Source organism: Erythrolamprus reginae, chromosome 8, assembly GCF_031021105.1.
Source record: "Erythrolamprus reginae isolate rEryReg1 chromosome 8, rEryReg1.hap1, whole genome shotgun sequence".
NCBI classification, from domain to species: Eukaryota; Metazoa; Chordata; class Lepidosauria; order Squamata; family Dipsadidae; genus Erythrolamprus; species Erythrolamprus reginae.
This window is the reverse complement of record NC_091957.1, coordinates 39,998,206-40,024,942: the sequence shown is the minus strand read 5'-3', so window position 1 is coordinate 40,024,942 and position 26,737 is coordinate 39,998,206. Positions and strand designations below refer to the sequence as shown.

Sequence of the window (26,737 nt, the reverse complement as noted above, 5' to 3'; positions counted from 1 at the left end):
AGTCCTTGGGGAGGACTTAGTGGGTGACCAAACTGCTAAATCCAGTCTTAACCTCTGGCCAACAGTGTGACCAACGATCGCCATAATTACATTAAACTTGTATGTAAATTAAACTGGCATGCCACCTGATGTGAAAGGAATCTGGATGGATCCTAACTATCAAACACAAGCATTGTTTTATTTACTTATTTATTTTATTTCTTCACGTCAATCCAGTGACAGTTTAAAAGTGGAAAACAGCAGAAAAATATATGTAGCAGCTGAGAAAATTACAATAATAATGGTCAGAATGGTCAAGAAATAGGACCCTGAACACATTCAGAGCCATGGGCCTAACTAAGCCAATAACCAGGTTTATAAATCTTAGGAAAGGCTAAAAGGACTGGGGCCACTCTAATCTTTAAAAGAAGAAAGGAAGGAAGGAAGAAGGAAGGAGAAGGAGGAAGGAAAGAAAGAAGGAAGGAAGGAAAGCAGGAAGGAAGGAAGGAGAAGGAGGAAGGAGGGAAGGAAGGAAGGAGAAGGAGGAAGGAAGGAGGAAGGAAGGAAGGAAGGAGAAGGAGGAAGGAAGGAAGGAGAAGGAGGAAGGAAGGAAGGAGAAGGAAGGAAGGAAGGAAGGAAGGAGAAGGAGGAAGCAAGGAAGGAAGGAGAAGGAGGAAGCAAGGAAGGAAGGAAGGAAGGAGAAGGAGGAAGGAAGGAGAAGGAGGAAGGAAGTAAGGAAGTAAGGAAGGAGAAGGAGGAAGGAAGGAAGGAAGGAGAAGGAGGAAGGAAGGAAGGAGGAGGAAGGAAGGAAGGAGAAGGAGGAAGGAAGGAAGGAAGAAGGAAGGAAGGAAGGAAGGAGAAGGAGGAAGGAAGGAAGGAAGGAGAAGGAGGAAGGAAGGAAGGAAGGAGAAGGAGGAAGGAAGGAAGGAAGGAAGGAAGAAGGAAGGAAGGAAGGAGAAGGAGGAAGGAAGGAAGGAAGGAAGGAGTTCAACATATATGTCTGCCTTGAAGGAAAGAAGAAGGGAGTGAAGGAAGGAAGGAATCTAGCTAACATATATGTCTGTCTTGAAGGAAAGAAGGAGGGAGTGAAGGAAGGAAGGAAGGAAGGAAGGAATCTAGCCAACATATATGTCTGTCTTGAAGGAAAGAAGGTGGGAGTGAAGGAAGGAAGGAATCTAGCTAACATGTTATACTTCTGTCTCTCCCTCCATCATCTGTCTTTTTACTCCAACTCTGGTGTACAGAATCCTGCAAACTGCAACAGGATTTTCTTAGCCTCTTTTATAATGAATTGATGAAGGTGGGGTTTCTCTGAACACTTTCTCCCAGATGGCTGAATTGCTGTTTATGAGTTAATTTGTCAACTGATCTGCCTCCAGCTTTCCCACAATCTCACACATCTGCACTAGGAATCTGACTGTGCTGAGTCAAAACTTCCTTAATTCAATCAGAGCTCTAAAATTGCAGCTGGCTGATTGCAATTTATTCCCCTGGGATTAGGACACATTGGTGGGGAGGGCTGGTTAAATGTCAAATGTGAGGATCAGAAGATGAGCACAAGGAGTAACTGAAGTCAAAAGATCTCTGAGAAACCCAGAAAGAAGATTTGACACTGTCTTTCATGATCCAGAACAAGGTGTGTATTTTTGGCTGCTTCTCAAACTGAGTTGGTGTGGAGCAACCATTTTGACCATTGACATAATAACCATTCATTTAATGACCATTTGAAGTTGCAATGGCACTGAAAACAATGACTTTTGACCATTTTTCGCACTAGCAGACTCTCCATTGGTCACATGATCAAAATTTGGACACTTGACAACTGGTTCATACTTATGACTAGTGATGGGCAAACCCAACAGAGTTCGGGTTCGGCGAGTTCGGTCGAACTTTATGTGAAGTTCGGCCGAACCCGAACTCTGAGCACTCCATGACGTCCTTTCAAGATTCCGGGGGTGGCACTAGAGTAATGGTGGGAGGACGGAATCCGGGAAGTGATCACTTTGGTGTGCTTAGCAACCTGCCTTTAAGTAACGGTGCATGGAGGTAAACCCCAAAATTGTGGACGCCCCCCGGAATCCAGGAAGTGACGTCAAGGCCCCACCCCCGGGGATTCCCCAGCTCCTTTTGTGCCTCCTTCCCAGCCTCCCGACTGGCCGACAGCTCCCTGGTTTTCGCCTTCCTCCGCTGCCACCGGCGCCCGGCTCCTCCTCCTCTTCTTAGCAGATGACAGCCGGGCTGCGGTGCTTCGCAGTGCTCGGCACGAACACCGAACTGGAACACGAATTTTTAAGAAAATTCGGGTTCCGGTTCATCATGCCGAACACCGCAAAGTTCAGTACGAACCCGAACTGTGCAGGTTTGGTTCGCCCAACACTACTTATGTCGGTTGAAGGGTCTCATGTTATATAAAACCTTAGCAAGGCCATACCTACATAAGAACATAAGAACGTAAGAAGAGTCCTGCTGAATCATGCCAAAGCCCATCGAGTCCAGCATTCTGTGTCACACAGTGGCCCACCAATTGTCCATGGGGATATTGAGCAGAAAGAGAAGACAAAACCCTCCCTTTCCCTTGACCCCCCAAAAATGGTACTTAAGGGAATCCTGCCTGCCTCAACCAACATAGAGACAGCACATGGACATCCTGGAATAGTTCATCCAGTTTTGGTCACTGCATTACAAAAAAAGATGTCGAAACTTTGGAAAAAGTACAAAGAGCAACCGAGTTGATTGCAGGATTTGGGTTTGGCTACTCTAAAGAAAAAAAGAATTAGGGGTGACATGATAGCAGTATTTGAGAGGTGGCCACAAACAGGAGAGGGTCAACTTATTTACCAAAGCATCTGTAGGCAAGAGAAGTAACAATGGATGGAAACTAATCAAGGAGACATGTAGCCTGGAATTAAGGAGAAACTTCCTAATAGTGAAGACTGTTCTGGGGACCTCACCTACAAAAAGATATTGACAAAATTGAACGGGTCCAAAGACGGGCTACAAGAATGGTGGAAGGTCTTAAGCATAAAACGTATCAGGAAAGACTTAATGAACTCAATCTGTATAGTCTGGAGGACAGAAGGAAAAGGGGGGACATGATTGAACATTTAAATATTTTAAAGGGTTAAATAAGGTTCAGGAGGGAAGTGTTTTTAATAGGAAAGTGAACACAAGAACAAGGCGGCACAATCTGAAGTTAGTTGGGGGAAAGATCAAAAGCAACATGAGAAAATATTATTTTACTGAAAGAGTAGTAGATCCTTGGAACAAACTTCCAGCAGACGTGGTAGATAAATCCACAGTAACTGAATTTAAACATGCCTGGGATAAACATATATCCATCCTAAGATAAAATACAGAAAATAGTATAAGGGCAGACTAGATGGACCATGAGGTCTTTTTCTGCCGTCAGACTTCTACGTTTCTATGTTTCTAAGACAATTAACCAGTGGAACACCCTGTCTTCAGAAGTTGTCAGCGTTTCATCCCTGGAGGTTTTTAAGAAGAGACTGGACAGTCTCTTGTCTGAAATGGTATAAGGTCTCCTGCTTGAGCAGGGGGATGGACTAGAAAACCTCCAAGGTCCTTTCCAGTTCTGGTCTGATTGACTTCCTTCCTCCTTGGCTAGAGTTCTGTTATTGCTCTCCAAAACGGTCCTGTCAAATTTTCTGTCTCCTCCTCCAGATGGCAGCATATTGCTTGCTTGTGTTTTTCCAAATACCTCTAAGATATAGGTCAAGAAGTATGTTTATTCAAAGGAAAGAAGCAGGTAAATAAAACTGCAAGGCACAGCATGGTGTGTTTGTGTGTGTGTGTGTGTGTGTTCTTCAGACATCAATAACTTTGGCTGCCAGTTAGAAATGTTAATCTAAGGAGCTGATGAGGCAGAAGAACACCATAGCTTCAAAATCTAAGGGACTGTTTTATATCGAAAGCAAGTGTGTTCTTTTATATCGAAAGCAACTGTGTTCTTTTTGCCGACGATGTGAAACTTTTCAACACCACTGACAACACACTCACTCTCCAAAAAGACCTGGACTTTGTCTCAGACTGGTCTAACACCTGGCAACTTCAAATATCAGCCAACAAATGCTCTACCCTCCACATCGGCAAAAAGAATCCAAACCGCACATATGAACTGAATAAACAATCTCTCACTGCCAACCCACACTCAGTAAAAGACCTTGGAATACTAATATCGAATGACCTAAGTGCTAAAGCCCACTGCAACAATATCGCCAAAAAAGCTTCTAGAGTTGTTAACCTGATCCTATGCAGCTTCTGCTCAGGCAATCTCACACTACTCACAAGAGCCTATAAAACTTTTGCCAGACCCATCCTAGACTACTGCTCATCTGTCTGGAACCCATACCACATCTCAGACATCAACACCCTTGAAAATGTCCAAAGATATTTCACCAGAAGAGCCCTTCACTCCTCCACTCGAAACAGAATATCCTACGAAAATAGACTAACAATCCTGGGTCTAGAAAGCCTAGAACTACGGCGCCTAAAACACGATTTGAGTATTGCCCACAAGATCATATGCTGCAACGTCCTACCAGTCAATGACCACTTCAGCTTCAACCGCAACAACACAAGAGCACGCAACAGATTCAAACTTAATACGAACCGCTCCAAACTTGACTGTAAAAAATTTGATTTCAACAATCAAGTTATCGAAGCGTGGAACTCATTGCCGGACTCAATTGTGTCAACCCCTAACCCCCTACATTTCTCCCTTAGACTCTCCACGATTGGCCTCTCCAGGTTCCTAAGAGGCCAGTAAGGGGCGTACATAAGTGCACTGGTGTGCCTTTCATCCCCTGTCCAATTGTCTTTCCTTTCTCTCACTTATCATATATATTTTCTTTCTTTCATATTGAGGTTTTTAGTAAGATTATGGAATGCGCAGAATTAGATATGATGACGAGGCGGTTGAATAATCAAGTGGAAACAGAATTTTGTAAAACTTGGCAAAGGGTTTATCATTGGTGGAGTAAAAGGAAAGTTTAAAGATGTTGAAATATCGAGTGTAATATTTAAATTCATTAGATATAGAATAGATTATATAAAGATATTTTACAGAAATGTTTACTTTTCTGAACTGATCTAAATTATAATTAACTTTTCCTTTCTGTACTAAGATGACTTCAATACTGAGCGGAACAATTGTAGCTCCTTCTTATGTTATGTGTTATGTTTTGTCTATTTTATGTTTGTCTGTCTTGTTATGTCTTTTTATTGAAAATAATAAAAATATTTAAAAATAAATAAATAAATCGAGGAATATCTTTGAACTGTTATAAGTCGAGGACTATCTGCATGTAAAATGCATTAAGTTTGCAACACCCTACTTTGGCATAGACGTTCCAGCCTCTATTTCCAGGGTCAAGGGTGGAATATATATATTCATTTTCTTTTAATGATCCTTTAATCCCTTGCAATGTGGTGGAGTCGGGACAGCTGAACAGACCTTGCGTTTACTGGCTGGATGCCCTTCCTGATGCCTATGTGGAGGTCACAGCACACAATTACTTATTGTGCCCAGAGAGAGGAATACCTGCTGCTAAGATCGCACTCACAGCCTTCTGAAAGTGAGATGAGGATTCCATTAGCCATGAGCCACCATCAGTATCGGGTTGCTACTGGAACAGGGGGGGGGGGCAATGTTCTGGTAGAGAAAATGGAGCTGTGTGCGCAGCTCCGGGTGACCAGTAGGTGGCTGCATTGAAATGAGATTTGGCTTCTGCACATGTGTAGGAAGCAAAATCGCACGAGAGGACATGCGGAACCTGAGATTTCAGCAATTTTTGGTGATATTTTGCTTCTGTGCATGTGTGGTATTGTGGTTAGCTCTGGCCCAGCTCCTGCCCCAAGGACTGTGGATGTGGGGGAGACATCCACATGCTGCAGGCCTCTTTTGCCACCGGTGGAATCTGCTGATGAGGGCTCCTCTGACCAAGAAGACATGAGTGACAGGGAGGAGGAGAGTGTGGCAGACAGCTCAGAAGGAGATCAATTATCTAGCTCCTCCTTGGATTCAGAACAAGAGTTAATGATACAGCTACGCATGCGGAGAGCAATGCATAGGCAACAACAACTGAGAGATTATTATCAAAGAAAATGAGGCCACCTGTGGTTGGGTGGGGCTGTGGTAATTAGTGAGGCTGCTATAAAGAGCAGCCTGTGGGTTTGGCCATTGTGGAGGATTATGTGATCGTTGTGTTTCGTGACTGCTTTACTGACTTTGATCTTTGTGTGCTGATTTTTCCCCACTTTGAAACTAAACCAGAGCAAAGTGTGTTTCACTTTGTGAAAGAAGAAGGACTGTGAATTGCCTCACAGCTGCAAGCTAAGTATCACAGAACTGATAAGGGACTTGTACAAATTACCAGTTTGTTTGGAGACCAGTGCTCTTTGCGATACCAAAAGAGGGCTTAGGTTAAGGGAATTTTCATTATAAAGAACATTGTTTTGAATTTTCAAACGTGTGTGTGTCTGAAATTTGTAGCTGTGAATTTTGGGGAGGAGTCTACCAGAGAGCCCGACAGAACATGTGGAAGCAAAAAATAATAATGCTGAAATCTCACGCCCCTGCACAGAAGCCAAATCGCATTCCAATGCGTACTGCACACCTGGAGCTGCGTGAGCATCAGCACCAGTAGTGGAGGTAAGTTGCAACCCCTGCCTGGCCACTATGATACCTAATACATTGAGTGGGATCAGAAAGGTTCATTTTGAGAATGGGAGACAGCTACACTAAGATCCAAAATTGGAATATTTCATTTACAAAGTGCTTGGTGTGCTTATGATCAATAATAATTTCTCAGGGTGGCAACTGTTGTGATGGATGAGAAGTGACACCCACAAAAAGCATGAGAATGAAGTGGGAAGTTTTAATAAAGTCGGGGGAAGATGCATGTAATATTAAAATAAAATGCATAATATATTAGTGTTAATCAGTCTCTTGCTGCCCACATGGATATGATCTCTTTCTGAAGGGTGCCCCAAACAATCAAACTGAACATTTCTTAGCTCAAAACTTCCCTTTCCAGCTTCTAAGTGTCCATTTTCTTTCTTTTTTTGCAACTCAAGAAATGTTGGATAAATTATATAGGCTTGGGAAATCTGCCTGTTTTATTCCTTATATGAAAACTCTCCCAAAATTGAATAGAATGTGAGAAACTCTGAAATCATTGGAAGAAATCAGGAAAAAAAATGTAGAGGCTGAATACTATAAAGTGTGGGAAAAATGGTACGGGTGGTTAGAGAAGTGAGACAAAGAATACGAGAATAATATACGAAAGAGGATACAGACGTTGGTAGAATGTATTAAAAATAAAATAGAAAAGATGGCAGAAATGGAGTACACTATATGGACTATACTTCTTTTTATTATTGTTGTTAATTGAAATTTTATATTGCCGTAAGCCGCTCGGAGTCATTATTATTATTATTATTATTATTATTATTATTATTATTATTACTATTATTACTATTATATAAATAAATAAATATGATGTATATAAATAGAATAGAATAATATATGTATATAAATAGAAATGAAAGAGGAAAAACTGTAAAACATAAACTGCATCAATGATGCAAAACTGTTATAAAGAAGGAAATTTTATAAATTTCCATGTTTGTTTTCTCAATGTTTAATAAAAAAGAAAAACATTCCAGAAACACATTTTCTAGTGCATCCCCATGGAAGAATCAACTAGGCAGAAGCTCATAAAATTACTGATTTCTGTATCAAAGTTCCCCTCTCCCATCATGTGAGCCACAGTAGAATCTATTCAGTTTGAAGTTTCCTTCGTACACCCCGTAGACCAGTGATGGCGAACCTTTTTCCCCTCGGGTTCCCAAGGGCCCGCAAGCAGAATTCACTGCCCCCGCGCATGTACATGGGATCCCCCATACTGCCCTGCCCCATGGCCATGCGTGCACGATCCCCCCCTGCTCCCCCATTTTCTGACTTCAGGTGGAAGAAAACAGTTTAGAGAGGGCTGTAAAAGCACTATGAAGTGGAATATAAGTCTAAATGCTATTGCTATTGCTATTAAATAGAGAGATTAAGCTTGCAATAAATCTATATATTCATTTGAATTGCCTGGATAACCTGATTTCCTTGGACTGGCTATAGACAGGAAAAATATTAATGTTGGGAAGGGATACTTATTTATTTATTTATTAGGGCCCCCTGTAGACCCTGTAGACCCATTTTTCACCCTCCCCAGGTTCCAGAGGTTGTGTAAGTCCCTGTTTTGAGTTCCTCATCTTCAGTTCTGTGTTGATCTACATATGCCACTTGTAGGAGATGATTAGGCTGAGCCCGATGGAAGGGTCACACACATAATCACTCTCAATGTCAGCTTCTACTTGCTTGCCCTTCGCCACCATGTGATGACAGTCTGCCATGAACTCTGGGGAGGGTGGAATGGGATCGGGGGAATACTTGGGGGAAAACGGAAGTAACTGCTGTATCTCTCCAAGATGCTGCCTCAAGGTCACCCAGCTGAGAGAAGATGGCAGCGAAATACTAAGCTAGGCTTGAGCTGACCATCCTTGCTTGGTCCTGATTGGTCATGGGGAGGGGACAGCAATGGGAGGCAGTTAAGTGGCGGTGTGTATGTGGGGGGGAAGAAGTTGAAGTTAGGGATTTCGGCACACAATTCTCATTCTGGCTATGCTCTACTGCAAGGCACTTGTCTTCTAATATAACTATACCTTTTTTCAACAAATGGAGCCAAGGATCATTTCTATTTAGAGCAGGGGTCCCAAATCTGGCAACTTTAAGACTTGTGGACTTCAACTGGGAGCTAACTGCTAGTTGTAGTTCAGCAGTTCAAATCTCACCACTGGCTCAAAGTTGACTCAGCTTTCCATCCTTCCAAGGTGGGTTAAATGAGGACCCAGATTGTTAGGAGCAATATGCTGATTCTGTAAACAGTTTAGAGAGGGCTGTAAAAGCACTATGAAGTGGAATATAAGTCTAACTGCTATTGCTATTGCTATTAAATAGAGTGATTAAGCTTGCAATAAATCTATATATTCATTTGAATTGCCTGGATAACCTGATTTCCTTGGACTGGCTATAGACAGGAAAAATATTAATGTTGGGAAGGGATACTTATTTATTTATTTATTATTTATTAATCAGATTTGTATGCCGCCCCTCTCCGCAGACTCGGGGCGGCTAACAGCAATAATAATGCAATGTAAACAAATCTAATATTTAAGTTAATTTAAAACCCCAATCTAGAAACCAGTCATACATACTGACATACCATGCATAAATTTTATAAGCCTAGGGGGAGGGAAAGTCTCAATTCCCCCATGCTTGATGACAGAGGTGGGTTTTAAGGAGCTTACGAAAGGCAAGGAGGGTGGGGACAACTCTGATATCTGGGGGGAGTTGGTTCCAAAGGGTTGGGGCCGCCACAGAGAAGGCTCTTCCCCTGGGTCCCGCCAAACGACATTGTTTCGTTGACGAGACCCGGAGAAGGTCAACTCTGTGGGACCTAATTGGTCGCTGGGATTTGTGTGGCAGAAGGCGGTCCCGGAGATATTCTGGTCCGGTGCCATGAAGGGCTTTATACCTTGCATCAAAGCAGAGCTAGCTCTTACTCCTAGAACACGCCCACAATATTATTCTTAAAAGCAGACATACCTATGGCCTCTGCCAAGCCGGATACTTTCTGCCCATAAATATCAGTCTTATTCCATGCAAAAGTATAGATGAGGTTGATTGCCGCAGGAAACCATTTCTGAGCCAGCCGTCCTTCAATTGTGACTGTGAGATGCACTTTTGTGATGCCAGGAGGGATCGTAGAATGTGTCAAAATGATGCGTAGCAAGGTTTTATATCCTGAGGTCCTGCTGCTCAGGTAACTCAACTTCACAAAGCTGGTAGGAAATGATATTTCCTCCTGGACCACCTGAAAAAAAAAAGAGTTGTGCATGTTAACATCACAACAAATCTTGTCAGAATCTACCATGCTGGGCTTCTCTGGTGACTTCATACACTAGGAATTCACTGCCACAAAGAGGACTGTGTTCACAGATTGATTTAAATATAGTTTAGACAATTCCATACAGGAAATGTTTCAACAATGGTTAATAACCTCAGGAATCAGTAGAGTTTTGCTTTCCAAAAGCTTTATGCAGAAGATCATAAGCGCTTGTAGTTACTGCTCTGGGCTAAATTTCTAATTTAATCTGGCATCTTCCAAATAATTTGGGACTGTACTTCTAGTCTTTGATTTACGACCATAATTGAACACAACATTTCTATTCCTAAATGGGGCATTTCTTAAGGGATTTTTGCCCCATTTTACAACTGCAATGGTCATAAAAAATGAGTTGATTGCTCAGCATCTGAATTTTGATCATGTGACTGTGGGGATTCTGCAATGGCTGTAAATGTGAAAAAAAGTGATAGGCCACTTTTAAAGTGCCACTGTAACTTTGAATAGTCACTAAACAAACCATTGTAAGTCAAGGACTCCTTGTAATTCCAAGAATTCCAAGCCACAATTGCTGTTGGCAAATTGAAAGCAGCCAAATTCTGATTTGCAATTTATTTGCAACCGAGCTTAACAATTGAGTCGATCCGATCCGAGTCTTCGGAGAGGGGCGGCATACAAATCTAATAAATAATAATAATAATTTGCAACTGCAGTTGTTCGAGAAAGTCAATCTGATAAAAACACATGTCCACAGAATCTTCAGATTTAAATGGATTCAATTCAGAGAGTTGATCAAATTGCCTTCCAATCAGAAGAACTTAATAAATAAACATTGTACTACTAATAAGTAGTGAATAGCTTGACTGAACTAGAATTTAAGAATTGATGAATTTAGGACTTTTAGAAGCCATCCAGACTCATGTCATACAATGAGATGGGTGCATATAAATTTAATAAACAAATAAACAAACTAATTTCTGCATGTATTAAAGGCAGTAAGTAATTTATTTATTAACCTTTACAATGGATTAATTGATGTCAAGAATTAACTTTTTTCCCCGCTTCAGCAACTTAAAAATCTGGTCACTTTACACCCGTAGCACGTGTGCCGTAGGTTCGCCATCATGGCACTAGAATATGACCATTGCAGTCGTAAAATGGGGCAAAATTCACTTAAGAAATGCCCCACTTAGGAATAGAAATGTTGTGTTCAATTGTGGTCGTAAATCAAAGACTAGAAGTACAGTCCCAAATTATCTGGAAGATGCCAGATTAAATTAGAAATTTAGCCCAGAGCAAACCCCACTAGCACTGATGTTGTTATCGAGTATGAATAATGAAACATCTACTCAGAAAGCTCCAAGGGCCTCCATTTCTGTTCTTTTCTCAATAACATGACAACGCTGTTTGCATCTCTCTTACCTGCAATTCAGGTATGACTGTTCCCCTTTCAGGACATGATCCTCCAAACGTCGTCAGAGGAAAAGGGATGACAATCGGATTCGGGCTGATGAAGCTACTGATGTCACAGGTGGGCCGTTCCGACTCTGACCTTTGCATGACCACTTTGTCTACGACAATAAACTTATTCCAGGCCAGCCAAAGTGTCCTTTTCACGGAAAGAAATGGTGATCTATCAAAGATCAGGGTGGCTGAGATGCCCCCGACAGCCACCAGATCAAAACTGGAAAAAAAGAACATATGCCTTTTGATTGATCTGGATACCAAAATTATCCCATTATGATTTTAGTTCTCCTACTAAGTGTTTTCTGTACTAAATATGTTTTTTTTCCTCCCAAAAGGAAACTGAACTTTCTTTGTTTGTCCTTGACGACGTTTCACTTCCCATCCAGGAAGTTTCTTCAGTTCTGAACTAACTTTTTTTAATATATAATATTTTTTATTAAATTTTATTACAACAACAACAAAAAATACTTAAAGGAAAACGTGCCCAACACCATTTAGGGGGTTAAATTATTTGCAATAAGTTTTTATTTCTTTCTTAGCTCCGGTTTACATTTCTTTACATGCAAAAAGTGATTGGAATTTATTTTTCACATTGTCGTCATAAATTCTACTTAAGATATAATTTTTCACCTTATTCCATCGTGCCATCAGCTTCTCCAGTTTATTTTCATCAAAGTTATTTTATCTTATTTCCATAATTTCGAAGTGGATGTGGTCCACCATGTACCAGTACCAATTCTGGATTGTCCATTTATTGCTATCCTTCCACCCTAAAACCACTACTGCTTGAGCGCTTTCCAAAGCTGCTGTTTTGATTTCTTTAAATTCTCGTAATTCCCCATATTTAATTAGTATTGCTAATTCTTTCGTAATTATCCAATTAATGTTTAGCATAATATTTATTTCATTCTGTACTTCCTTCCAAAATTTTTGAACTACAACACATTCCCAGAGCACATGCATAAAAACTCCTTTTAGTTCTGAACTAATTGAAGAAACTTTGTGGATGAGAAGCAAAATGTCTTGCTGTTCAGTTGCCCTTTTTTGGAGAACCCTAACCCTAACCCTTAATCCTAAGCCTGGTTGGTTCTACTTTCTACTATCTTCCCTACCGATTCTGATCATGACAGAAGTGCATGTTTTGATGCGTAAAAGACCCGGAAATGATCTTCTGCGCACATGCAAAAGCCTTTGCATATGCGCAGAGGTTGGAGGGTTTTTTGCAATAGTTTTAATTGATTTTATTACCTTAACATTTTCAGGCAGATCAACATCTATATATTTACATTAGTTGTAAAAAAATATAATTTGTACATAGAAACATAGAAACATAGCAGAAAAAGACCTCATGGTCCATCTAGTCTGCCCTTATACTATTTCCTGTATTTTATCTTACAATGGATATGTTTATCCCAGGCATATTTAAATTCAGTTTCTGTGGATTTACCAACCACGTCTGCTGGAAGTTTGTTCCAAGGATCTACTACTCTTTCAGTGAAATAATATTTTCTCACGTTGCTTTTGATCTTTTCCCCAACTAACTTCAGATTGTGTCCCCTTGTTCTTGTGTTCACTTTCCTATGAAAAACACTTCCCTCCTGAACCTTATTTAACCCTTTAACATATTTAAATGTTTCGATCATGTCCCCCCTTTTCCTTCCTGTACATTGTATATACACTATTTTTCTTTGCTGTCTTTTCTTTTTTCCACATCCATCTCCTACTGGTTTTTTTTCCTTTCTTTCTTTTTTTTTTGTCCATTCATATCATTTAGTCCAAATGTTATAACAGTCCAAGTCTTTTTGATTGTTCAATTCCATCGTTAGCTTGTCCATTTCTGCGCAATCTTAGAATTTTTTTTTTGCAAGTATTTACATTTTTTTGCAAGCTGCAATGTCAGGAGGACTAGTTTGGGTGCCAGTCATCACTGCCAATTTGATGAGCTGTACTAAATTTTCACTACCGGTTCTAAAGAACCGGTCCAAACTGGCAGCAATCCACTCTTGACCTGGATCACTGAAAGTCTCCATAGATACTTTTTGTACCTTACCAGTTGGCCATAGCTGCCTAAGACGATCCAGGAGGACAGAAACAGTTCATCGTATACTACCATAATTTCTAAAAAAGATCTTTTGAATGGAAATACAGTGGTACCTCTACTTAAGAATGCCTGTACTTAAGAACTTTTCTAGATAAGAACCGGGTGTTCAAGATTTTTTTTGCCTGTACTTAAGAACCATTTTCTACTTAAGAACCCGAGCCCGGAAAAATTTCCCAGGAAATTTGAGAGCGGCACGAAAGCCCAGCCAGTTTCCTGCCATTCCCCCTGGGTTTCTCTCTCTGACACGGTACAGTATATGGGAGGCAGCCTCGCGCTGGGTTTATGGGAGGCGCATGCTCCTCGACGCTTCAGAGTCCCTCTTTTTTTTTTTTAAGCCTTAAAGTTTGGGATTTTTTTGATTCCCCTCACCTCACCTTCTTCCTTCGACAGTGCCTGTCCTCCTCCTCCTCCCACCCAAATTCAGAGCTTTTATTTCTTTCCTAATGGGTTTGCACGCATTATTTGCTTTGGAACCCCGACATAAGAGCTGCTCTACTTAAGAGCAACTCGAGATAAGAGCTGGGAGGGGAGAGATATTTTTGTTCTACTTACAAGCCCAAATTCGAGATACAAGCGCCAAGGAGCTGTCTCCTGAAGCCAAACGCTAACTTCCGCGTTCGGCTTCAGGAGACAGCTGCGAAGCGGCGCACGTGTTTTAAAAGGTTGCAGCCGGCCTGGGGGGCTCGGGGGGGGGGGGGTGCTTGCAGCTTTCTTTCTTGCTCTTTTTCTTTCTCTCTTTTACCTTCCCTTCCTCTATTTCTTCTTTTCTTTCTCCTTCCCACCTTCTTCCCTCCCTCCCTCCCTTCACTCATTCCTCTCTTACTCTCCCCTTTCATAAGTTTCCTTGCTTCCTTCCTCTGTTCCTGTCCCTTCCCCCTTTCTTTCTTTCTTTCTTTCTTTCTTTCTTTCTTTCTTGCTCTTTTTCTTTCTCTCTTTTACCTTCCCTTCCTCTATTTCTTCTTTTCTTTCTCCTTCCCACCTTCTTCCCTCCCTCCCTTCCTTCACTCATTCCTCTCTTACTCTCCCCTTTCATACGTTTCCTTGCTTCCTTCCTCTGTTCCTGTCCCTTCCCTCTTTCCTTCCTTCCTTCCCACCCTCCGTCCATTCATTCACCCATTCCTCTCTTGATCGCTTAAAGCCGGTCCCTGGTGCAAAAAGGGTTGGGGACCTCTGTCCTACAGGATTGGGTGGCAGAGAAGTTGAACATATGTAAATTTAAAAGTTTAAGAAAGTTTACAAGTTAAGTGAAAGAAACTTCATTATTCATTTATATATACATGTACATTTCTTCATTAAAAACATGTCTTTCTGCATAATTTAGACTAACTTTGTGAGTTTTTTGAGGGCTGGAACCAATTAAAATTATTTACATTAATTCCTATGGGGAAAAGTCGTTCGAGATAAGAGCTGCTCGACTTAAGAGCCCAGGTCCGGAACGAATTAAACTCGTATCTCGAGGTACCACTGTACATTGATTCCTATGGGAAAAATTGCTTCTACTTAAGAACGTTTCTACTTAAGAACCTGGTCACGGAACAATTTTAAGTTCTTAAGTAGAGGTACCACTGTATATCATTTTAGTGCACCATCAACACTTGAGAACAGATAGGGTTTATGTGAACCTCCTTCTCTTAGATCATATTCATTCATTCATTCATTCATTCATTCATTCATTCATTCATTCATTCATATTTAAAAGCCACCCATCTCCTGACGGACTCAGGGTGGCATACAGCAGATATGAAGCTATCTAATTCTTTTCCTGTCACAATGAACACGAGACAACGGCTGATGTAAGCCTGAGCGCTCTTTTTTCTTTTCTAATTACATTTTAATGCAGGTTCTTAACTATTGATCAAAATAAAATTGACTTGGGCAATTAAATCCAACGATGCTGGGAAGAAGCTGATGAGGGAAGACTGTAGTAAACTTCTGCCTTTTAGTAGTTGCTAGGCTGCTCGCATAGCAAAAATCAATGGGAACTCTAGGCTAAATAGTTTTGAGGTCAATTCCTGAAGGTAAATTGGAAGAGACTCTTGCTTGTATCATCTATCCAAGAGTTTTCATGTGATTTTTTTATATTCCTTATATTCTTGATGAGCAGGATCTGAATGCCTCCATCCAGAGGCGCTGTGGTGGCGCAGTGGTTAGAATGGAGTATTGCAGGCTAATTCTGATGATTATCAGCAGTTCAATCCTGATCGGCTCAAGGTTGACTCAGCCTTCCATCCTTCCGAGTTGGGTAAAATGAGCATCCAGATTGTGTCACGCTGAATATTGACTTATGTGAACCAATGTCCCTGATGACTGCCAAAGAAGGGGTGTCACGCTGAATATTGACAGCCCCAGAGACATTTAGAGACATTCAGAGTTATTTAGTAATTAAATAGTTAACTGTGTGTTTTTATTAAGGTCCTCCCATTATGATGTAAAATCCTGCCACGTCATTTATGCATCACATCCGTCTTTCTCATATTCTTCATTTTATATTGTCAGTCCTTTGTTAGCAGTCATAATGTGAAGACGTATTTTTATTTGCCCCTCGTGGCATATTTACTTTTTTGTACTTTTGTAATAAAAACAAACCTTGTTTGAAAACAAATACTCTCTCTCACTCCATTGCCTCCAGAATTGATTTATTATGGTCCACACGGACTGTAATTAATCGCAAATTCTGACAGATTGTTGGGCGCAATAGGCTGACTTTATAAACTGCTTACAGAGGGCTGTACAGCACTGTGGAGCAGTATATAAGTGCTATTTGTGGAGCCAAAACTGTATGACCAACACGAAAGAAAGAAAAGAATAATTGCACTCTGCTTTTATTAAGGGTCAGTGGGTAGTGATAGAAAGAAATCTTATGAAATCCAGAAAAAGTACAGAGCAGAGAAAGAGCTACTGTCTTACAATTTTAATATCGTTATTTAAAGTAAGGTGGCATAAATAAGATTTCTTTACTTTGTGACTAGATGCACTTCTTATGGAAATCTTCCATGGTAATGAATTCTGATAAGAGCCATGGTAGTGCAGTAGTTAGAGTGCAGTACTGCAGGCTACTTCTGCTGATCGTTGGCTGCCAGCAGTTTGACAGATCGAATCTCTCCAAGCTCAGGGTTGACTCAGCCTTCCATTCTTCCATGGTTGGTAAAATGAGGACCCAGATTGTTGGGGGCAATATATGCTTGCTCTCTGTAAACCGCTTAGAGAGGGCTGTAAAGCACTGTGAAACAGTATATAAGTCTAAGTGCTATTACTATAAGGAGTTAGACTTAATTGTGTACAATCCATTATTTTACAGTGAGGAATAAAAATACAAAGATTACTTGCAATTTTGATTCTTCAAAATCTCTCTCTCTAACACCACACACACATGAAGGAAGAGACAGAGGGAAAGAGGGAGGCAGGGAAGCAGGGAGAGAGAGAGAGAGACAAAGAGACAGAGATAGACAGAGAGAGAGAACGAGGAGCAGCTTCATTGCTTACAACCACTGCTATGAATTTTTTACTCTCAGTTTTGGAGTATTTACATTGCAATAAGCAGGAACGAAAGCATGAAATTTCTTAACACGAGCTTTTTCTGCCTCTGTGAGCTTTAATTGGTTGAACTGATTAATTGGGAGGTCCCTCTTTGAATCAGCCAATTTTAATCTCAGGGCTGGGTTGAGGTTTTATTTACTTCCTTTGGCTCAGATGCGTTACTGCACAAGGGAAGGAAGGAAAAAACAGTCTATTCAAACGTATGTGTATGCTTCTGTAGGTGTGCATATGCAATATATATATGTGTGTGTAAATATGCCTATGCAGATATGTAATTACGTATATGCATATGATGCAGCAGTTAAGGTGCTGGTTTAGGAGTGGGAAAACCAAATTCTATTCCGTGCTTAGGTATAGAAGCCAGTTGAATGAATTTGGGACTCTCAGCCCCAGACTTTGGCATCAAAAAACATCCATCTATGAAAACAGTATTGACAAATTACAATTCACAACCTACAGAGGTTTTCATTCTGCTGTGGGATCATTGACACATATTATACTCCATGTCTGTCTCTCTGTTTACCTATTTATCTCCCACATCATCCATCCATCCATCTATATATGGTATATTTATCTGCCTGCCTGCCTGTCTCTCCATCTGTCTATCATATCTATTTATCTGTCTGCCTAGCTCTGTCATCTATATGTCTGTCTACCTGTCTGTGATCATCCATCCATCTATCATGTTGATGGCTAACATTTTCTGGATGGAGTGCCCAAAGCACACCGAGAGTCCAAACCTCCAAAATGCAATGTGCCTGTGCTTCTGTGCATGAGCCCCAACCCCTCAATGTGCCTCAATGTGTGCATGCCACCCCCCGCCCATACGCATGTATGCACGCCCCTGCCCATATGCCTCAAAGACCTGATGACCAGGTGGTGGGCGGGAGGTGTGTGTGCATGCATGGCAGAGCACGGAGGTGATGGTTCGCATGCCCACAAAGAGGGTGCCATAGATTCGCCATCACAGGTCTATCATGTCTAGCTGTCTTGTCATCTCTCTCTCTTTCTCTTTCATCTATCGCTACCCATCCATATCTAATCTTCCTTCCTTCCTTCCTTCCTTCCTTCCTTCCTTCCTTCCTTCCTTCCTTCCTTCCTTCCTTCCTTCCTCTTCCTTCCTTCTTCATCATCACCACCAATCTTACAGTACTGCATTTAGGATGTACAGAATCTTTTACATATACAGTAATCCCTCGCTACTTCACAGTTAATCTTTCGCGGATTCGCTATTTCACGGGTTTCAAAGAGGCTAAATCCATTGACAATTTTAAATCCATTAAAAATTCATAAAATTCTTCTACAGTACTACTGTACTCTACTAAAGAAACTGGTAGGATATCACATGTCATTCCAGCTGAGAAACATTAATGAACATTAATGCCAAGGGTGGGTTTTAAAAGTCCAAATACTCGTTAAATACATTAAAAAATATATTTCCTCTACTTCACGGAAATTCATTCTTCACGGGTGGTCTCGGAACGCATCCCCTGCGAAAAATGAGGGATCACTGTACAGTGGTCCCTTGACTTTCGTGGGTCTGACTTTTGCCAAAAGGCTATACCACGGGTTTTTAAAAAATATTGATAAAAAAATACTCTGCTTTTTTTTTTGAACATTTGAATATTTTCCCGCGGCCGCCCGATGTACAATACTGTGTGTTTTAACTCTCCTCCCCCCCCAGTCGTCCTGCTTCTTTAAATAATAGCTCCGCTTCTGCCCCAGCCTCCCGATCCCTCCCCTTTAATACTCAGAGCGTTGGTACGCTCCACTTGAAGCCGAGCCTTACTGCCGCCCGCTGCCACCGCCTCTTCTTTTCAGCTTGCCGCGCCCATTGCCCCTGCGGGTTCTGGGGGTAAGTAGAACCAGGAATGGAAGAGGGAGGGGGAGGAAGGAAGGAAGGAAGGAAGGAAGGAAGGAAGGAAGGAAGGAAGGGAGCGTCTCTACTTCACAGAAATTTGACTTTCGCAGGCGGTCTTGGAATGTATCCCCTACGAATGTCAAGGGACCACTGTAATCCATTCATTAATCAGCTAGCAATTGAATAATCCATTAGCCTTATAATTTAGAGTCTTAAGAAATTAGGCGGCATAAGTTTAATTTAAGTTTCATTTACGTACAAGTTTAATGTAATTGTTATGACGGTTAGTTACACAATCTGCCAGATGTTTAGATTGGTTTTGCCATTTTTGTCCAACTGTCAAGTCCTTCCTGACGGAAGAGGCAAGTTTTTGTTTTAACAATATTACAGGTGTCATGATGGGATGTAAGCTGTTCCAAGTGAAGCTGCCTTTTGCAATTGACTGGTAAGGATTTTGTCAATGTTGATGGTGTTGCTATTGTATGTCATGCTACTGAATCATTCAGATTCTTGGTGGCTTTTTAATTCATTAAGTTGACAGAGCTCTCTTGGGCTTCAATCTCTCCTCTCACTTTACTTTCAACCTATTCCCCTAATTCCCTAATTAAAACATTCACCTGTGAAAATAAACATCAGAGGAAGATATGAAAGCAACAATTGTTTACCTTCCATCCTGTCGGCTGATGGTGTAGCCATAATCACTGTGATGCTGGAAACTCACATTGACCCCAACCAGAGGAGTTCCATCGACTGCTACCACTTGTCCACGGATAACACAAGCACGTCTGGGTGAATAAAAGATTGAGTTGGCCAGGAAGAAAGATGCTAAAATAGTCACAACTGGCACACTCTTTATCTGCATAATATTTTTTTAAATTATTATTATTATTATTATTATTATTATTATTATTATTATTATTATTATTAATTAGATTTGTATGCCGCCCTTCTCCGTAGACTCGGGGCGGCTTACAGCAATGATAAAAACAATATATAATGACAAATCTAATAGTTAGAATCTAAAATAACAATAATACATTTAAAAATTCTAAAAAAAACAAGAAACCCAATATATGAAAACATACATACAATCATATCATACACAAAAAACTACATAGGCAGGGGGAGATGTCTCAGTTCCTCCAAGCCTGACGACAGAGGTGGGTTTTAAGGAGTTTACGAAAGGCAAGGAGGGTGGGGGCAGTTCTAATCTCTGGAGGGAGCTGATTCTGGAGGGTTGGAGCCGCCACAGAGAAGGCTCTTCCCCTGGGTCCCGCCAAACAACATTGTTTAGTAGACGGGACCCGGAGGAGACCAACTCTGTGGGACCCACCAACATGTGGTAAGGCTACAAGAAGCACAAGAAGCACAGTACTTTTGCCCTTCCCTGGGCTACCCTCTCTTTTCACCTAGTTCTGAAAGTGGTGACCAGCTACCAAAGCTCAGTACAAAATGTATTTATTTATTTAATTTATTTAGACTTCTATGCCTTCTAATACCTTGGTACTCAGCGCGGCTTACAACAAAATACAATGCAATACAACAATAGTAAGAAGTCAACAAATACCAATTCATTAAAACCGCATTCTAAAACCATTATAAAATCCTGTTATAAAACCCACTATACCATCCTATCAAATGACACGCATACCAATCAACATATTTCTCCCGTGGCAGATGTTAATATTCAGGGTCCCCAGGCTTGTTGGCAAAGCCAGGTTTCACAGATTTTTGAAGGCCAGTAGGGTGGGAGCAGTATGGACATCAGGGAGGAGTTGGTTCCATAAATCCGGGGCAGCCACAGAGAAGGCCCTCCTCCGCAGTCCCACCAACCTGCATTGTTTAGTCGACAGGACCCAGAGAAGACCAGTCCTGTGGGATCTTATTGGTCTCTGGGAGGTATGTGGCAAGAAAAATGATTATTTTTTTGTTGGACATAGGTTGATGCTGAGTGGGACATGGTGTCCGGGTTCCAAATAGCATCCAAAATTAAATCAGAGTTCCTCAAATTTACGATTTATTAACAGAGACATGTTGGCACATCTTCTATGAAAATGATATCTAGATGTTCTCATTCTCATGTACTGTTAGAGCAGTGGTTGTCAACTTTTCTAATGCCGCGACCCCTTAATACAATTCCTCATGCTGTTGTGACCCCCAACCATGTCAAGCGCCAATTCTCCCAACAGAGCTTTAAGCTGATTGGCAGGAAGGTCAAAGGGACACCCCCACTGTAAACGCCTGATTGTAAATACAGTGATACCTCGTGATATGAACCCCTCGCCATACGAGCTTTTCGAGATACGGACCCGGGGTTCGGAATATTTTTGCCTCTTCTTACAAACTTTTTTCGCCATACGAACCTGTATGGCGAAAACCCTCAGCGAAATTGCACCATCGCAAAAACACGGAAGTGCTCAAAACCCCACCTCCGGACTTCTGTTGCCAACGGAGCGCCCGTTTTTGCGATCCTGGAGGGGAGCTTAAGGGGAATCCCAGGATTGCAAAAACGGGCGCTCCGCTGGCAACAGAAGTCCAGAGGTGGGGTTTCCCAGCGAGGGAAGCCTCAGCGAAATTGCACCATTGCAAAAACACAGAGGTTCAGAGGTGGGGTTTAGAGGACTTCCATGTTTTTGCAATGGTGTGATTTCGCTGAGGCTTCCCTCACTGGGAAACCCCTCCTCCGGACTTCTGTTGCCAGCGGAGCACCCGTTTTTGTGCTCCTGGGATTCCCCTCCTGGGATTTCCGTACAGCATCGCAAAAACCTGGAAGTCAGGAGGTGGGGTTTCCCATGAAGGGGAGCTTCATGGGAATCCCACCAGTGCAAAAACGGGCGCTTTGGCTTGAAAAGGGGTTAAATTTTGGGCTTGCACGCATTAATCGGTTTTCCATTGATTCCTATGGGAAACATCGTTTCATCTTACAAACTTTTCACCTTACGAACCTCCTCCCAGAACCAATTAAGTTTGTAAGACAAGGTATCACTGTATATGTTCCAAGACACCAGTATAGAAGCTTTTGTTCACCATGGGAAATTTGTCTTTTCTCAAAAGTCTTAGGCAACTCCTAAAAATGGTCATTTGAGCCCCAAAGGAGTCTTGATCCCCCAGTTTGAGAACCACTGTGTTAGAGGGTCCACTTTACACTAAATGAAGGACAAAACCTCTAAGCTAATGATTAATTTTTTTTTTAATGAACAAGGATCATTGGCAGCCATTTCTAGCAATAATCATGGCTTATAGAGGTCATCTGGTGTGTCTCTGACATCACTATTTCAGCTTTTCCTGTACAAGATTATTGTTATTTTAGTTTGTATTAGTTTTGACACCTTGCTGTCAAAGTTGCCTTGGTTGTGGTTCTGAGCAAAATGGAATTGTTCTGTTTAAAAATTTGCTCTCTCGCTGTAAATATAAATAAATAAGATGCAAGTGGCTAGGCAAAGAGCATTGTAAGTTTTGTCTTGTTTTTTCCCTTCTGTTTTATGATTGATGTAGCATTCACAGCTCAGCCAGACACCCACACATGCAAAAATCACAAGTTGGTGTCTAATAAGATATAATACGAAGTACAATTTGATGGATTTCAAACTGACATGGACAACTTCCGCAGAGTGCTAGAAATAGGGCAAAACCAGGCAACTCGTTGGGGGAGAAAATACAATATGCAGGAAGCTTATGAAATCTTTCACTTTCGATTTATATTTATGCAGCAGATCATCATTTATATATTAAGTTATGGCAACTTCCCACTCTCCCTAGTACTTTAAGTGTTTCTACTTTAAGTGCCGGATGGAGGTTGGATTTAAGGATGGACCTGGGGTGGCACAGTGGTTAGAGAACAGCACTGCAGGCTACTTCAGCTAACTGCAAGCTGTAGTTCAGCAGTTCAAATCTCACCACCGGCTCAAGCTTGACTCAGCTTTCCATCCTTCCGAGGTGGGTAAAATGAGGACACGGATTGTTGCGGGCAATAGGCTGATTCTGTAAACCGCTTAGAGAGGGCTGTAAAAGCACTATGAAGCGGTATATAAGTCTAAATGCTATTGCTCTTAAAATGCTGGGAAGTTTTTGCTCTAGATTTTTAAATGGCTTATTTAAGACCACGTTTCAGTGGCTTTATATGGGGGAAGGTTGCCTTTCAGCCGTCCCACCTCAAAAGGTGAAGTGCCCTCCTGGATTCTGCTGAAATCCCCTTCTCTAGAAAGGACTAAGACATATCTTTTTAGCTTGGCCAATTTAAGAGCTCTTATCATTTATTTCCCTTCCTGACATTTTGGGTGGCGTTCTCGTTCTTAGAGGCTCTCATCATTCCATCATTTGTTGTTCGCTTCCTTGAATGCTGCCTTGATATCTTTCAGCAGAAAAGGTGGTGTGGAAGCAATAAATAAACAGACAATTACATAAACATACAGGAGAACACATTTTAATTTGCATTTAAAACCACCGTGGGGAAATAGGCTACGAAGGGTACTATAAATAGATGCCTTTAAATCTTGTTGAAAAAGAAGAGGAAGAAAAAGAATACATCCAGGACACTGTAAGCGAGCGGATGAGAACAATGCAATTAGAGAAACATCTTTCAGCTGTGGCGAGGGGGGCGTTTGCCCAGGTTCACCTTGTGTACCAGTTGCGACCCTACTTGGACCGGGAGTCACTGCTCACGGTCACTCATGCCCTCATCACCTCGAGGCTCGACTACTGTAACGCTTTCTACATGGGGCTACCTTTGAAAAATGTTCGGAAACTTCAGATCGTGCAGAATGCAGCTGCAAGAGCAATCATGGGCTTTCCCAAATATGCCCATGTTACACCAACACTCCGCAGTCTGCATTGGTTGCCGATCAGTTTCTGGTCACAATTCAAAGTGTTGGTTATGACCTATAAAGCCCTTCATGGCAACGGAACCAGATTACCTCAGGGACCGCCTTCTGCTGCACGAATCCCAGCGACCAGTTAGGTCCCACAGAGTGGATCTTTTCCGGGTCCCGTCAACTAAGCAATGTCGCCTGGCGGGACCCAGGGGAAGAGCCTTCTCTGTGGTGGCCCCGGCCCTCTGGAACCAACTCCCCCCAGAGATTAGAACTGCCCCCACTCTCCTTGCCTTTCGTAAACAACTTAAAACCCACCTCTGCCGCCAGGCATGGGGGAATTGAGATCCTCTTTCCCCCTAGGGCTTTATAATTCTATGCATGGTATGTATGTATATATGTTTTGTTTTTATATTAATAGATTTTTAATCATCAATACCAAATTACTGTTGTACACTGTTTTATTGTCGCTGTTAGCTGCCCCGAGTCTCTGGAGAGGCATACAAATCCAATCAATCAATCAATCAATCAATCAATCAATAAATAAATTTCAGAGATCCCAAAGAGGTAGAGAAAAGCTGTGTCAGGCAATGAAATTCAGCCAACTCGCCTACCAGCTCCTACAAGTGGCCTATCAGTGCCCCTTCGGAGAGGGTCAGCGTACAAGTCTAATAAATTATTATTAATTATTATTATTAAATGCGTTATCAAATGATGCTAAATAAATAGACCTGCATATCGGCAGTGCAATCCAGGGGAGAGAACAGAAGACTCCCTTGCTGTCACCTTCAAATATTACAAAGGAATAACCCTGAGGAGACCAACTCTGTGGGACCTAACCGGACGCTGGGATTCGTGCGGCAGAAGGCGGTCTCAGAGGTAATCTGGTCCTATGCCATGTAGAGCTTTATAGGTCATAACCAACACTTTGAATTGTATCCGGAAACAGATCGGCAGGGAATGCAGTCTGCGGAGTGATGATGAGATATGGGCATGTCTTGGAAGGCCCAAACCTGCCCGTGCGGCTGCATTTTGGACGATTTGAAGTTTCCGAACACTCTTCAATGGTAGCCCCAAGTGATTTATTTATTTATTTATTGGATTTGTATGCCGCCCCTCTCCGTAGACTCGGGGCGGCTAACAACAATCCTAAAAACAACATGTAACAATCCAATCCAATACTAAAATAACTAAAAAACCCATTATTATAAAAATCAAACATATATACAGACATACCATGCGTACATTGTAAAGGCCTAGGGGGAAAGAATATCTCAGTTCCCCCATGCCTGATGGCAGAGGTGGGTTTTAAGAAGTTTATGAAAGGCGAGGAGGGTGGGGGCAATTCTAATCTCTGGGGGGAGTTGGTTCCAAAGGGCCGGGGCCGCCACAGAGAAGGCTCTTCCCCTGGGTCCTGCCAAACGACATTGTTTAGTTGACGGGACCCAGAGAAGGCCCACTCTGTGGGACCTAACTGGCCGCTGGGATTCGTGTAGCAGAAGGCGGTCCCTTAATCATCTTTATTACTCTTCTTTGTTCTCTTTCTACAGTCGCAGCATCTTTCTAGAGTCTCAACTGGTCGCCACAATATAATTATGTATAATGATGTTAGATTCCCTCTAATTTTCCCCTCAAGCTTACAAAGTTTTGACTTTTTCATGAAAAAAAAAATATATATATTTGAAAATGATGGAGATATGAGTCTTATACAGATTGTGCTAGTACAGTACAAACATTTAAAATAAACTACGATGGACTATCTGAAGTAAGACCTCATATCATAGACAGAGCTTCTCAACACATTCCAGAGTAGATTGTAACACAAATAGAAAATTCAGGTTTGTGGGAATCCTGGTAAATGACGTGATTTAGTGTTGGCCAAATCACGCTATTTATTTGCTTATGTCTATTCATTTATTAGTAGTAACACATTGATTTTATTAATGCATTCCTCCACCCATCTACCCACCCCGTGTCTATTGTGTGGCCTTCAAAGTGTCTTGCTCATTGTTTGATATCAAATGCATTTCCAGCATTCATCAGCTATCAAAATAAGAGATATTAATCTATGAAGTGCACTTCTAGCAGGGAAATTATCATAAGACCATTTTGCTTAAAAACATATAATTTATTGCATTAACAATTCCAGATAGATAAACTCAAGGTAAGAGCTTTAATGATATTTGTTCATTTTCTCTTGCGAATATTACCTTGAATAAGTTATTCAACATTATAATTTTATGTGTGCACATAAAACAGGGGTTTTATCATGATTTGAGAAAGTATGAAGTAGTATATTCATGGAAGTTGCACCAAACAATACTTGTCATTTATATATCACTAGGTGGAGAAGTAGAAGAAAGACTAATTAAAAGGTATATTAACAATCTAAGTGATGCGAAGGATTATAACCACATGTTTTAGGGCTACATATAACTTCAAAGTTGAGAGAACTTCAAATTTTAAAGAACATAAAATACCACATTTGGTTTGAAACACTGCTATTCTATTCTATTCTATTCTATTCTATTCTTTATTCTCTCCTTTTTTCTGCTCTCTTCTCCTCTACTATCCTCTCCTCTCTTCCCTCTCCTCCTCTTCCCTTCCCTCTTCTCTTTTATATTCTATTTCAGAGGTGTCAAACATGTGTCATCACGGTGGCATCATGTGACATATCAGGACCTTTCCTCCCTTCGCTAAACCAGCCATGGGCGTGGCCAGCACATGACCCATGCAGCTCGTGGGCTGTGGGTTTGATCTGTTCTGTTCTACTCTATTCTGCTCTGCTCTACTCTATTCTTCTTTATTCCTATTCTATTCTATTCTGTTCCGTTCTGTTCCATTCCATTCCATTCCACCTCCACTCCACTCCACATTCTCTGAAACCCAATGAATTGGAAAAACCAAAGCAAAGAAACAAGAACAGGCATTTATATTTTTCCAGTGTTAGGGGAGAAAATACTCCCCCCACCAATCTTGCTATAAGTCCAGGCAACAAATTGGATGAGGT

At 41.4% G+C, this 26,737-nt stretch overlaps 1 protein-coding gene across 1 annotated transcript in view; it reads right to left on the bottom strand.

Moving 5' to 3' along the window:
* Nucleotides 1-26,737, bottom strand: part of TENM1 (teneurin transmembrane protein 1) — a 572,994-nt gene that overhangs the window by 120,780 nt on the left and 425,477 nt on the right. Inside the window, exons 15-17 of the mRNA XM_070759727.1 lie at nucleotides 19,585-19,704; nucleotides 11,376-11,637; nucleotides 9,656-9,923 (exon numbers count right to left, since the gene is read on the bottom strand). Of these exons, the coding sequence (XP_070615828.1) occupies nucleotides 9,656-9,923; nucleotides 11,376-11,637; nucleotides 19,585-19,704 (650 nt within the window). The remainder of the gene's footprint in view (nucleotides 1-9,655; nucleotides 9,924-11,375; nucleotides 11,638-19,584; nucleotides 19,705-26,737) is intronic.